The sequence below is a fragment of the Scyliorhinus torazame genome, chromosome 5, assembly GCF_047496885.1.
Source record: "Scyliorhinus torazame isolate Kashiwa2021f chromosome 5, sScyTor2.1, whole genome shotgun sequence".
Lineage (NCBI taxonomy): Eukaryota > Metazoa > Chordata > Chondrichthyes > Carcharhiniformes > Scyliorhinidae > Scyliorhinus > Scyliorhinus torazame.
The window spans coordinates 201,944,064-201,956,992 of NC_092711.1; the positions used below are offsets into that span (position 1 = coordinate 201,944,064).

At 48.9% G+C, this 12,929-nt stretch overlaps 1 protein-coding gene across 6 annotated transcripts in view; it reads left to right on the forward strand.

Moving 5' to 3' along the window:
• The window catches only part of LOC140420885 (sodium- and chloride-dependent neutral and basic amino acid transporter B(0+)-like), a 138,165-nt gene that overhangs the window by 19,585 nt on the left and 105,651 nt on the right, over positions 1–12,929 (forward strand). For 5 of the 6 annotated variants that reach the window (XM_072504999.1, XM_072504998.1, XM_072504993.1 and 2 more), the window contains exon 3: positions 9,001–9,132. The exons of the other annotated variant lie outside the window; for it this stretch is intronic. In XM_072504999.1, coding sequence (XP_072361100.1) covers positions 9,027–9,132 — 106 coding nt within the window. In that variant the 5' untranslated portion in view covers positions 9,001–9,026. The remainder of the gene's footprint in view (positions 1–9,000; positions 9,133–12,929) is intronic. 6 annotated transcript variants of the gene reach the window in all.

Below are 12,929 nucleotides of genomic sequence, written 5' to 3' on the forward strand. Positions count from 1 at the left end.
CAGGCATGTCCATGTGTACTGCTGTGCTTTAAAGGTGAAGGCAAATTTGTACTGGCACGCCTTTGCCAATGGAATGGACCAGAATCCATTACTGACGTCCAAAACCGTAAAGAATCGGGAATTGAGTCCCTGCTTGAGCATGGTCTCGGGACTTGTTGCTACTGTGGGGGCTGCTGCGGGGGTGACTTTGTTGAGTTCCCGGTAATCGATGGTCAGTCGCCATGATCCATCGGGCTTTCTCACTGGCCAAATCGGGGCATTTTTAGTGGAGGCTACTGATCTAAGTACGCCCTGCTCTAAGAAGCTTTCTCTTACTTTCGAGATTTCTCCCTCTGCCTCTTGGGGAATCCGTACTGTTTTTGAGGTCTAGGGTCAGGTCCTGTTACTTGTACGGAGCCAGTCATCCGTCCACAGTCATGCTTGTGGGTCGCGAATGCTGCCCTGTTCTTTTGCAGAACTGCCCTAATCTGCTTGTCCGTACTAAGCGTGGTCGGGTTGAACCAAAATTCGCCCACGGTACTAATTTTGTTCGCATACTCTCCTATGTTGAGCGTTGTGGGGGCTCTTGCGGATTTTGCCATCTTCCAGACACACTGGTTGACTGGATCAAATGAAAGGTGGTGGGAATTCATGAAATCGATTCCCAGAATGTGTTCTGCTGTGTGGGGCAGGTCAACTAAAACTACGGGGTGCTTGGTGGTGTTGGTACCGATTTGAATGGGTACAGGGGCTGTGATGTGTCCCTGCTGTGAGTGGCCTGTAAAGCCGCTGAGGGTGATAGTGGCTGTAGTTGGCCACGTGTCTTGTTGAAACAGGGTGGAGGACTTTATTGTGGTGCGGGACCCTCCTGTGTCCCAGAGAAATTCGATGGGCTGTCCCCGAATTTTTGCTACAACTACCGGTCGTCCGGACCTATCCCAAAGGGTGTCGCAGACCCAACTGGGGGAACTCATACACCGTCAGTCCGTTCCGGTCAAGTCCGTCTGATCTGAATGGGCGCTAACGCTATGAATGGGCTCTGTCTTTTTCTTAATCAGAGTGCCCGTCTGCTGGGCTCTCTGTGGCTTTTTAGGGGCATTGCACTCTTTTGCGAAGTGTCCCAACTGTCTGCAGTTGTAACACTCTTGTGACTTGGGTGTGGGGCTGTTCTTTCCCTCATTCACCCATGCGGGGTTCTGGTTTGTTTTTACTGCCTGCATATCTGCGCCGGCCTGCTTTTCCTCGCTATCTGTTTGCACTGAACAGATTGCTCCCAAGACAATCTTTTCACTACCCACTTCTCGTTATGGGCCTCCTCTGAGGGATCATAACTCGTACAAGCTTTCTGTCCTGTTTCTGTGGCATGGGAGATAAGGGTGCGGGTCCATTTGGCCATGTTGTCTGGGGACAAATGGGCACGGTCTACGTCTCCAAAGACTGCTGCAAAGTGAATTCACAGGCGTCCAGCGAACGCTGTGGGGTGCTCGGATTTCTTTTGCCTACATTGTTGAGGCTATCTACGGGGTCACCCCGGTTTTTCCCGATCGCATCCAGGATCGTGGTATGCATTTCTGCAAGGGTGCCTCCTCCTACATTCTGTGGGTCGGGAAGGGCTGTTGCTACTGGCGGATCTAAACTTAAAACCATGAGCTTTACATGCTCTCGCTCATCCAGGGCGTACATGTTCGCCTGACGTCTAACTGTGGCAAAGAAATGGTGGGGGTCTGAGGTGGGGAGCAACGGTGTGATTTTATCGCACGCGTCCCGTAATTGGGTGACTGTTAAGGGGGTGGAATATAGAAATTCCGCATCGTCTGGTGTGGCTGTGCAGCGGGTGGTTACAGGGTTCATTGGAGCTTGAACTATCTGCTGTGTGGGGTGTTGGGGTGTTTGGGGCTTTCCCTGCGCACATGTTCCCTGAACATATCTCTGCGCTGTTTCATTCAGTTCTTCCCAATCAGGGCCGTCTTCCTGATCTAATTGTTCCCCAAAAGTTTCCTGAAAACCTTTTTGAACAGAAAGCAGTGATTGCAGCTCTGCAATCTGCTTCCGGCACTTTGCGTGATCTAAGGTGCTTTGTCTTTGTTCTGTGGTGGCAGCATGGAGTGCTCTTAATGCTGCCTTGAGATCACTACACTGTTTTTGTAATGCCTCTCCCTGTTTTTCTGTTTCTTCTCGTACCAGGACTGCACGTTGCGTGTCCTGATAGGCCTTTTCGTATTGAGACTGGAAGCTGCTTAAGTGCGCCAGACAAGACTGGTGAGCGCTTTTGGCGTCACCCACCTCTCCATCTTTTGCTGCCAATTTCCTCCTCAATTCCATATTCTCCTTTTCTACTTCGCTTACATGACCTTACTCATCCGATGTATGCCCTCAACTTCTTTCCGGAGCGTCCTAATGACCTCCTCTGTGCCTCGCAATTGTGCCAAGCAGGACACGATTTCCATCGGCTTGCGAGCTTTCCCCAAGCTCTTTTTGTGGATCTCGCTCAGGTTCTCCCACCAAGTATGTCCTATACTCCCGGGACCTGATTCCTCATTATCACAGAAATCATTCCAAAGGGGCCATCCTTTCCCTTTGAGATATTTCCTGATTTCTTCCTCCCAAATGGGACATTGTCCCACTCTACTGCTGCTGGTCGCTGCGACCGCAAATTCCTCAGGGTTCATGAGGCGCTGCATTGCCTGCATGGCCATCTTGCCTATCCAAATGCTTCTTTTAAATTTGGAACAGGGGAGCTAAGGCGGTGCTGTAAATACGGGTAAGGCTTTCGCTACTTTCCGCTATACAAACTTCCGACAGTTTTGACGCAACAAAAATCTATCAGTTTGACCTTATAGCCCTGTTAGTTACGCATGCATACACACACTTCCGAATTATGACTATTGATCAGAACTGCTTGAACACTTGTGGTTTTCTGTTTCCAATTGGATCTCTAATTCAAATTCTTGGGTTCTCCCGGAGTGGTTTTCCACTTCTAGATCGGGTCCCGTCAGGATGCCGCCAAATGTTGTCGCTAACTTTAGCCTTAGTTTAATTGCTCTGTTCTATCACCTTTGCTCTTGAGTCGCAGGTATCTTTCTGATACCGCCACGTGGGTCAAGTCCGAGTAATGATCAATAATCCAATACACCTCTTAGTAAGAGTTAAATCAAAGCACATTTATTATATACAGTAATCAATACTCATGCATAAATTCTACGTCTAAGCTACTTCCTACAACTAACAGGCCAATACTTAACTTGGAAATGGCCCACCAGGTCAGGGAAATGAATGGCCTTTCGTTCGGGTTCTGAGCCTGCGGGATTCGAAGCTGGTACAGATTGATGGCTAGGAGCGCCTATCGTTGCGAGCGTTGGAGTAAGACTTGCGGGATGTTTCGTGTTGGCTGGACCGGTCACTGTCAAGGGTTGGTCTGCGTTGCTGAGTGACCCGGTCAGAAGAAGAAGCAGAAGGGTGCAGGAGGATGCAGAAGGGTTGATTTGAACTTGGACTCTATTCTTATAGTCCCCAGGGACTTCCCGCCTTTCGGGGCGGACTCTGTACCTGGTTCCAAGTGATTGGACTTTGTCCCAATCACTTGGTTCGATATTCTCCAATGCTGGAGCGGTCTTGAAGTGATCGTTCAGGCTCCTGTTGGCGCCGAAAAGTCTGGGTTGGCTTTGTGTGTCTAAAATGTTGCACATTGTTCCCGGGGATTGCTCATTAGTATGCAGATGGCTGGTGTTTTGTTGTGCTGATGGTTCCTGGTATCAATCTTGTCTGGCCTTCCCAGAGGTGAATACACAGTCTACCTGTAGCTACTTGTTTTAGTTCTGTTGGCTGATTTTCCCATCAGCCTTTGCAGTTTGCCATTTTAAATCGGGGTTAGCCATTCTAAATCGGGAGATAGCCATTTTCACTGTCTACATTATGTGACAAGGTAGTATTTATTACCCTTCCCTGGGGGCAGGAAGAGATACTTTTGTGTTGTGAGTTTGGAGGTATGTAGGACAGACCAATTGTGAATGACAGATATTAGGGCAGCACGGTTGCGCAGTGGGTTAGCACTGCTGCCTCATGGCGCTGAGGTCCCAGGTTCGATCCCGGCTCTGGGTCACTGTCCGTGAGGAGTTTGCACATTCTCCCCGTGTCTGCGTGGGTTTCGCCCCCACAACCCAAAGATGTGCGTGCAGGGTAGGTGAATTGGCCACACTAAATTGCCCCTTAATTGGAAAAAAATAATTGGGTACACAAATTTTTTTTAAAAAAGTGAATGACAGATATTTTCAGTGTGAATATTAGTGAAGCAGATGGCTCTCAGTCATCAATTATTCCTTTTGAATATCCTGTTAAGTAATATGAAAGCAAATTTCTCGGATTTCTGGAATCTGAAACAGAAGCAGAAAATGCTGGACACTCTCAGCAGGTCTGGCAGCATCTGTGGAGGCAGTACGGAGCTAATGTTTCAAGTCTGGATGATTCTGTCAAAGTAGAGAGAACTGGAAATAAAATGAGATTTATTCTGCTGTTGTGGGTGCATGGAGCAGTGTGGCTGGACAGAGGGCCAGCGATCAGTGTTACATCTTTTGCAATTACATGGACGGCGTTGTGGGACGAGGGTACGCTTTTGGGGGTGATGGAGGAGTGGACCAAGATATCCCGGAGGGAAATCCCTGTGGTATACTGACAGGGGGAGTGAGGGGAAGATGTGTTTGGTAGTGGTATCATGCTGGAGTTGGCGGAACTGGCGGAGGATGCAAAGGCTGGTGGGGTGAAAAGTGAGGACAAGGGAGATTCTATCTTGGTTCTAGGAGGGAATGGAAGGGGTGAGAGCAGATGTGCCGGAGATGGGTCGGACACCTGTCAACCATATTTGGTGGGAAAGCACGATTAGGGAAGAATCAAAACATGTCAGCAGGTCTTTGGAGAGTGGCATCATTGGAACAGATGCGACAGAGGTGCAGGAGAGAATGGGATGGACTCCTTACAGATGTGGACTCTGAAGAGCTGTAGTCGAGGTAGCTGTGGGAGTCAGTGAGTTTCTAATGGATATGAGTGGACACACTATCCCAGAAATGTAGATAGAGAGGTAAAGGAAGGGAAGGGAAGTGACGGAGATGGACCATGTGAGGATGATAGAGGGGTGAAAATTGGAAGCAAAATTGAAAAAAAAATTCCAGGTCCAGACCGGAACAGTCTTTGATGTACCAATAAAGGAGTTGCGGGATGGAGCTGAAGTAGGACTGGAACAAGGAATGTTCCACATACCCCATAAAGAGGCAGGCAAAACTGGGACCCATGTTGGTAACCGTAGCTACATCTTTGGTTTTGGAGGAAGTGAGACATGTTAAAGAAGAAATTGTGGAGTGAGAGGACAGGTTCAGCCAGATGGAGGAGAGTGGTGGTGAATGGGGATTGATCAGGCCTCTGGTCGAGGAAGAAGCGGCGGGCCCTCAGACCATCCTGGTGGGGAATGGAGGTACAGAGGGATTGGACATCCATGGTAAAGTGGAGGCAGTTAGGACTGGGGAACTGCAATTTTTGATATATTGTTGGGCATCAGAGCAATCACAGATGTAGGGGGGAAGGAAGTGGACAAGAGGAGAGAGGATGGAGTTAAGATGGGAAGAAATGAGTTCAATTGGGCAGGAACAGGCTGACATGATGGGCCTACCGGGACAGACCTGTTTGTGGATTTTGGGGAGGAGGTATTAGGGAGCTGTCTGGGGTTGGGAGATTATGAGGTTGGAATCTGTGGAGGGAAGGCATCCAGAGATGAGGTCAGTGGCCGTTTTCGAAACAATGGCTTGTTGCTTGGTGGTGGGGGCCATAGTCCAGGGGAGGTAGGAGGAGAGTTGGCCCTCACCCTCTATGAAGTAGAGCTCCAACGACTGTGAGCTAGAGCGCCTATAAAGTAATATTGATATGGCTGTTTTTTAGTGTAATGGGGCAGTAATGATAGGAATTTGGACTCATGTCTTTATCCTGTTGCCACCATTCAGTTTTATTATATAAGAGGGGAGGTGTCATAGAGTCGTAGAGATTTACAGCATGAAAACAGGCCCTTCGGCCCAACCTGCCCATGCCACCCAGTTTTTGCCACTAAGCTAATCCCAATTGCCTGCATTTGGCCCATATCCCTCTGTACCCAGCTTTCCCATATAACTGTCTAAATGCTTGTTAAAAGACAAAATCGTACCCGCCTCTACTACTGCCTCTGGCAGCTCATTCCAGACACTCACCACCCTCTGTGTGAAATAATTACCACTCTGGACCCTTTTAAATCTCTCCCCTCTCATCTTAAACCTATGCCCTCTAGTTTTAGACTCCCCTACCTTTGGGAAAATATCTTGACGATCTACCTTATCTATGCTCCTCATTATTTTATACGATCACCCCTAATCCTCCTACGCTCCAGGGAAAAAAGTCCCAGTCTATCCAGCCTCCCCTTATAACTTTAACCATCAGTTTCCGGTAGCATCCTAGTAAATCTTTTCTGCACTCCTTCTAGTTTAATAATATCCTTTCTATAATAGGGTGACCAGAACTGTACACAGTATTCCAATTTTGGCCTGCCCAATGTCTCGTACAACTTCAACCTGTCCTTCCTTATTTCCCAAGAGGTGGTCAAGTTTTGCCCCCTCTCTAGTCGGGGCATCCACATACTGAATGAGAAATCCCTCCTGAATACACACAACAGATTTCTTACCATCCAAGCCCCTAATGCTATGGCTGTCCCAGATAATGTTGGGAAAATTAAAGTCCCCAACTATTACCACCCTATTTTTCTTGCAGCTATCTGTAATCTCCTTGCATATTTGCTCCTCAATTTCCCGCTGACTATTTGGGACCTGTATCCTATCAAAGTGATCTCTCCCTTCCTATTTTTCAGTTCTACCCATAGAGACTCAGTGGGCGAACCCTCGTATATATCTCCTCTCAGTACTGCCGCGATACTGTCCCTAATCAAAAATGCAATTCCCCCTCCTCTCTTACCTCCTGTTCTATCTTTCCTACAGCATCTGTACCCCGGGGCATTGAGCTGCCAGTCCTGCCCCACCCTTAGCCATGTTTCAGTAATAGCTATAATATCCCTATCCCATGTACCCATCTATGACCTGAGTTCATCTGCCTTGCCGGTCAGGCATCTTGAATTAATTAAGTTTAATCTCGACTTACCTTGCTCTCTGCCCTGTTTCCTCAGACTATCTGTCCGGTCATGCTTTGTACACTCTCCCTGTGTTTTATTTCCCTTAGCCCTACTGAGTTACCCACAGTCTGTCTCTATTCTGTACTGTGACCCTTTTTGATTTTAGACTTTTGTTTCTCTGTCTTTCACTTTTCACCTTACTGCTTTTTGTTTCTGACCCCATTTTACTTCCCTCTGACTTCCTGCATTGGTTTCCATCCCCCTGCCACATTAGTTTAAACCCTCCCCAACAGCACCAGCAAACATTCCCCCTAGGACATTGGTTCCAGTCCTGCCCAGGTGCAGACCGTCCGGTTTGTACTGGCCCCACCTCCCCCAGAACCGGTTCCAATGTCCCAAGTATTTGAATCCCTCCCTCTTGCACCATCTCTCAAGGTGCTGGAAGCACTGGGCTGTATTTACACCAGCAATTTAACTGGGGGCAAAGTGAATGGAAAATTGAGAAGATTGGGTCCCACCCAAAATCTAGCGAAAAGTACAACATGAACCTTAAGGTTTGATCTATAAATAGTAAAGATATTTGATGCCATAGTCATACGTCATAGAATCCCTACAGTATAGATGGAGACCATTCAGCCCATCGAGTTTGCACCAACCCTCTGAAAGAGCACCTTAAGTCGGCCCACTGCCCTGCCCCATCCCCGTAACCCCATACATAACCTCACCTAACCTGCAGATCTCTGGATACGAAGGGGCAATTTTACCATGGCCAATCCACCTAACCTGCACATCTTTGGACTATGGGAGGAAATGGAGCACCCGCAGGATCCCATGCAGACTCAGGTAAAATGTGTAAACTCCACACAGACTGGAATTGAACCTGGATTCCTGGTGCTGTGAGGCACCCTGTTATGTACAAGGCAAGTATCTTTTATCTTTAAATCATAATCCGAATACAGCTCTGAATACACTTTTTTTGAACCTCATCGACATTAAGCAGGGGATGTCTATTTGTTTGTTTTCACTGTTCATAGATCATAGAATCCCTACAGTGTAGAAGGAGGCCATTCGGCCCATTGAGGCTACTCCAACCCTCCGAAAGAGCACCCCACCCAGGCCCACTCCTCCACCCCATCCCGTGATCCCACGTAACCTGCACATCTTTGGACTGTGGGAGGAAACCGGAGCACCCGGAGGAAACCCACGCAGACATGGGGAAAACGTGCAGATTTCACTCAGTCACCCAAGGCCGGAATGGAACCCGGATCCCTGGTGCTGTGAGGCAGCAGTGCTAACCACTATGCCACCGTGCTGCCTTTGTGATTCTTGTGGTGAGCATGTCAAAGAGAAACTTATTACTGGTAATTGTATTTATCATTCAGTGAGATATCTTACTTTTCTCGCCATTTTATTGACTTTAGACTATAGCTAGTTTAAGCTTAGGCTGTTTTAATTTAAGTTTGTAAGCACAGTCCATGAACCAAAATTATCTGAAATCTGAAATGTAATTGGCCTTGAGGGTTTTGGATAGAGGATGCTCGACCAACACTTTTGAAAGGAATAATCAATCGTCCAGCTCCTGGAACAAATTCAATGCTTAGTGTTCTGCTGGGATCACATTATGTTTTCACTTCCAGCAAAAAATGCCTGTAATGAATTCCCCAGAAGCGTGACTTTGCTGAAGCTGATCATTTACTCTGTTTTTATGGATTCAGATACTGAATCAACAGCAATCTGCTGTCACACTGCCAATGATAATATTTAGTTCTCATGTTAATATGAAATCCAGTATTTTGTTGTTTGAAATCATCACCAAAACTGCACTAATAAAACTGGTCTCTCAAGCATCCAGAGAATCTATTGCACTTTCCTTTAACTATATATTCCAGGTGTCTTTCTTATTCCCTATACACTCATGCTGGCACTGGTTGGGATACCAATGTTTTTTCTGGAATCTTCGTTTGGTCAGTTTGCCAGCCTTGGGCCTATTGCGATGTGGAAAGCCGTGCCAGTGCTACAAGGTTAGTGTTCATTCATCAACACAAAACTCGCCAACAGTTTAATTCAGTAGCAGGAGGCTGTTTTCTCTCTGGGTGATAGAGAAGACACCTAGCTCAGTCAGCTGAATTATTGGGCACGATCTACCGGCCGCGTCATGCCCGGCACCGGAATGTGGTGACTAGGGGCTTTTCACAGTAACTTCATTGTAGTGTTAATATAAGCCTACTTGTGACAATAAAGATTATTATATTATTATGAAAGGCGGCGTGGCCGGTAGATGCCGGGAGATCCTTCTTCTGGGATCTCCCCGGCTCGCCATACCTCTCGAGATCCAATGGGACCTCGCGAGACATCGCGATCTGAACCCCGCCCATTGTGGGCGGGATTAGTATTTACCAAATCAGCATTTAATAATAATAATCTTTATTGTCACAAATAGGCTTACATTAACACTGCAATGAAGTTACTGTGAAAATCCCCTAGTCTCCAAATTCCGGCGTCTGTTCGGGTGCACAGAGGGAGAATTCAGAATGTCCAATTCACCTCACAAGCACGTCTTTCGGGACTTGTGGGAGGAAATCTGAGCACCTGGAGAAAAGCCACGCAGACACAGGGAGAATGTGCACACTCTGCACAGACAGTGACCCAGTAATATGCACTCCCCTGATCTACCCGAGGTGTTAGGATCTAATCATAGAATCATGGAATCTGCAGCATGGAAACGGGCCCTTAGGCACAAACTGGTCCATGCCAACCAAAGAGCCCATCTAAGCTAACCCAATTTGCCTGCATTTGGCCAAATCCCTATATCTTTCCTATCCATGTATCTGCCCAAATATCTTTTAAATCCCTTCGCCTTGGAGACCCCGGGCGAGTGCCGTTCAGTACTGGTCCCCACAAATGGGGGCCAGATGGAATGGCACTCATGGGGGTCTCCCAGGTGCTTGCCCTTTGGGCAGGGTGGCACCCTGGCACTGCTGGTCCAACCCCGGCACATTGGCAATGCCAACCTGGCACCCTGGCGCTGCCAAGATGCCCAGTTAGCACTGCCAGCTGGCAGGGACACTGCCAGGGTGCCAGGCTGGCAGTGCCAAAGACCAGGCTGGCATCAGTCCCAGTGCAGGGATCGGGCCCAGGGTTGCCCTGTGCATGTAGGGTGGGGTGGGAGGGTGCCCAAGGACCCCCCTATAGGTGAGTTGGGGCCTTGAGTGTATTGGAAGGTCGGGAGGGTCACGTTGGAGCTCGGGAGTTCGGGACCCCATTTTTAAATGGTGTCCCAATCTCCTCCTGCACTGAGTTCTGATGAGCAGAACTCCTCAGTGCAGGAAAGGGGACTAAGTGTGGCCTCAGTGGGCATTGCCCGCTGAGGCCCTGAATGCAACCAGATAGATAGCATGATACACCCGATAAACGCGCTCGTCACGGGACTCTGTTCCAATTTGGTTAGGTCGTGCTCATTATCACTCATTTTACACTCTCACGCAAAGTGAAAATTACCCTAATATTGTTTAAATCATAATAATTTCATTGTCAGTCGAGTTTGAGCCAGTCTTGCTGTTGCTGTTCACAATCTGTTCTATTATTCGTTTCACAAAGACCAATACAGGCCATGGAGAGGCAGACAATGAGAGTGAAAAAGTTTCTTCCCTTGTTGTAAATTTAATCTGACATTAGACAAGAGACTTGGAGGAAACTCTTGTGACATTCGGATTTGTACGCTGGTTTTCAGCATTAATTTTTCTCAATGAGATGTTGATCGATTAAATTGCGTTTGTGACTTCCGGTGGCGTTCGCGAACGGAGCGGCTGCATAAAAGAGGCTTCCGCAGGTCCACAAAATCGCCGCGTTTTTCGGGGGGGTTTCCCAGCGGGTCTTTTTAAAAAACTAATGTCACGCGAAATCGGCCCTGCCTCCCTCGCCCTGCCCAGGCTCCAAAGCTCCGTTCCACGGAGCTGAAGAGAAAAAAAAAAAGAGGCCAGTGAGGACAGACTGGTCCTGGTGTGCTGCACGTGGAGGAGGATTGGGGATCGCAACAAGAAACAGCCTGAAATTTTTATTCAACTTTTTTATTCAACTGAACACCGGTTCCAAGACAGGGAAAAAAATCCTAAAGTGAGCCCGGCAGATGAAATCGAGCACGTGGGAAGGGAAGACCATCAGGGTGTACCAGGACATTGGGGCGGACCTGGCCAAAAGAAGGGCTGAATTCCACAGGGCCAAATCAGCACTCTACAAAAGTAATGTGAAATTTGGGATGTTATTCCCGGCCAAACTCTGGATAACATTTGAGGGGAAGGAGCTGTGTTTTAACACCCAGCAATTGAGGAGTTCATTAGAGCAAACAAACTGGGGGAGGGACAGCCGCAACGGCCATCATGAAAGCGACGGGGATGGAAAAGAAAGGAAGAATCGGAACAAAGAGCGGTGGACAGACAGCAAACAGAGACAATACGATCACGGACTGTACACACGTGTTTGGTGCACTGTGCGGGACTGTGCTCCCGGGCTCGTTCCATCTCTCAATGCAATGGGGGGGAGCGAAGCAAGGTAAATGAGGGTGAGAAAGGCGGACAGGAGGGCGAGACAAGGGCTAGCACAAGGAAGGTAAAAGCGGACCAGAGCAGGGCAAGTACTGGGAGGGGGGCCACCGTGCTAGCGAGGAGGGCCAACACGGGAGGGCAGGAAGAAAGGAGGGCCGCAGCACACCTCTCAGGGGAGAGGGAGCGCCTGAAACAAAGGGGGGAGGGGAATAGGGCACAAGGAGGGGAAGAACACGAAGGGGGGATAGAGGGACTGGGACTATGGGGGGAGGGAGCCGGGGGGAGAGCGCAGAACAAAAGAAAAGCAAAGAGAAGGGTGAGGTAGATAAGGCCTCGGCGGGCATGGAGCAGGGCGGGGAACCAAGATGGCGCCACAAACAGCCACTAAGGAGGGCTTCAGGGCGAAGGGACAAAGGGAAACCCCGGAGCCCTGGGGCCCGATCTCATGGTGAGAGCGGCGACTGTGGCCATTTTGGACGGCCCCCTAAGAAAGGGAAACCCCGGGGTGCAGGGGCGCATCCACCAAGTAAGTATGGGTGATCCCGCAGGACCGGGGGGGATCAAAAACCCCCCACCAGGATTGTCACCTGGAACGTAAGGGGACTCAAAGGCCCAGTGAAAAGACCCAGAGTCTTCACCCACATAAGAAGCCTAAAACGCACCTGAGGGAGAAGGACCGACTGCTGGTAAGAAAGGGCTGGGTGGGACAGACGTGCCACTCATGCTACGGACGAGGGCTAGGGGGGGTAGCAATATTAATTAGCAAGCGTTCGAGGTTTACGGAAACCAAGACAGTTACGGACCCAGGGGGACGGTACGTCATGGTCAGCGGTGTCCTGGAAGGGACACCGGCCTTACTGGTAAATGTGTACGCTCCCAACTGGGACGACACATAAAGAAGACCATGGCAGAAATCCCTAACCTTGACACATACCAACTGATCATGGTGGGCGTCTTTAACTGCGTACAGGACCCACTGACCGACCGATCAAAACCCAGAGCAGGGAAAAAGACTGGCATGGCTAGAGAACTAGGAGCATTTATGGAGCAGATGGGGGTGGTGGACCCATAGGGGTTCCTGCACCCGGGAGAGAAGGAATTTTCATACTTCTCACAAGTACACAAGATATACACCCGTATCGACTTCTTTGCAGTGGGGAAATCGGTGCTTTCAGGGATCACGGGAACGGAGTACTCGGCGATCGTTATCTCCGACCACACTCCACACTATATGGATGTGAGGTTGGAGACAGGCCGGGCCTAGCGCCCCACGTGGA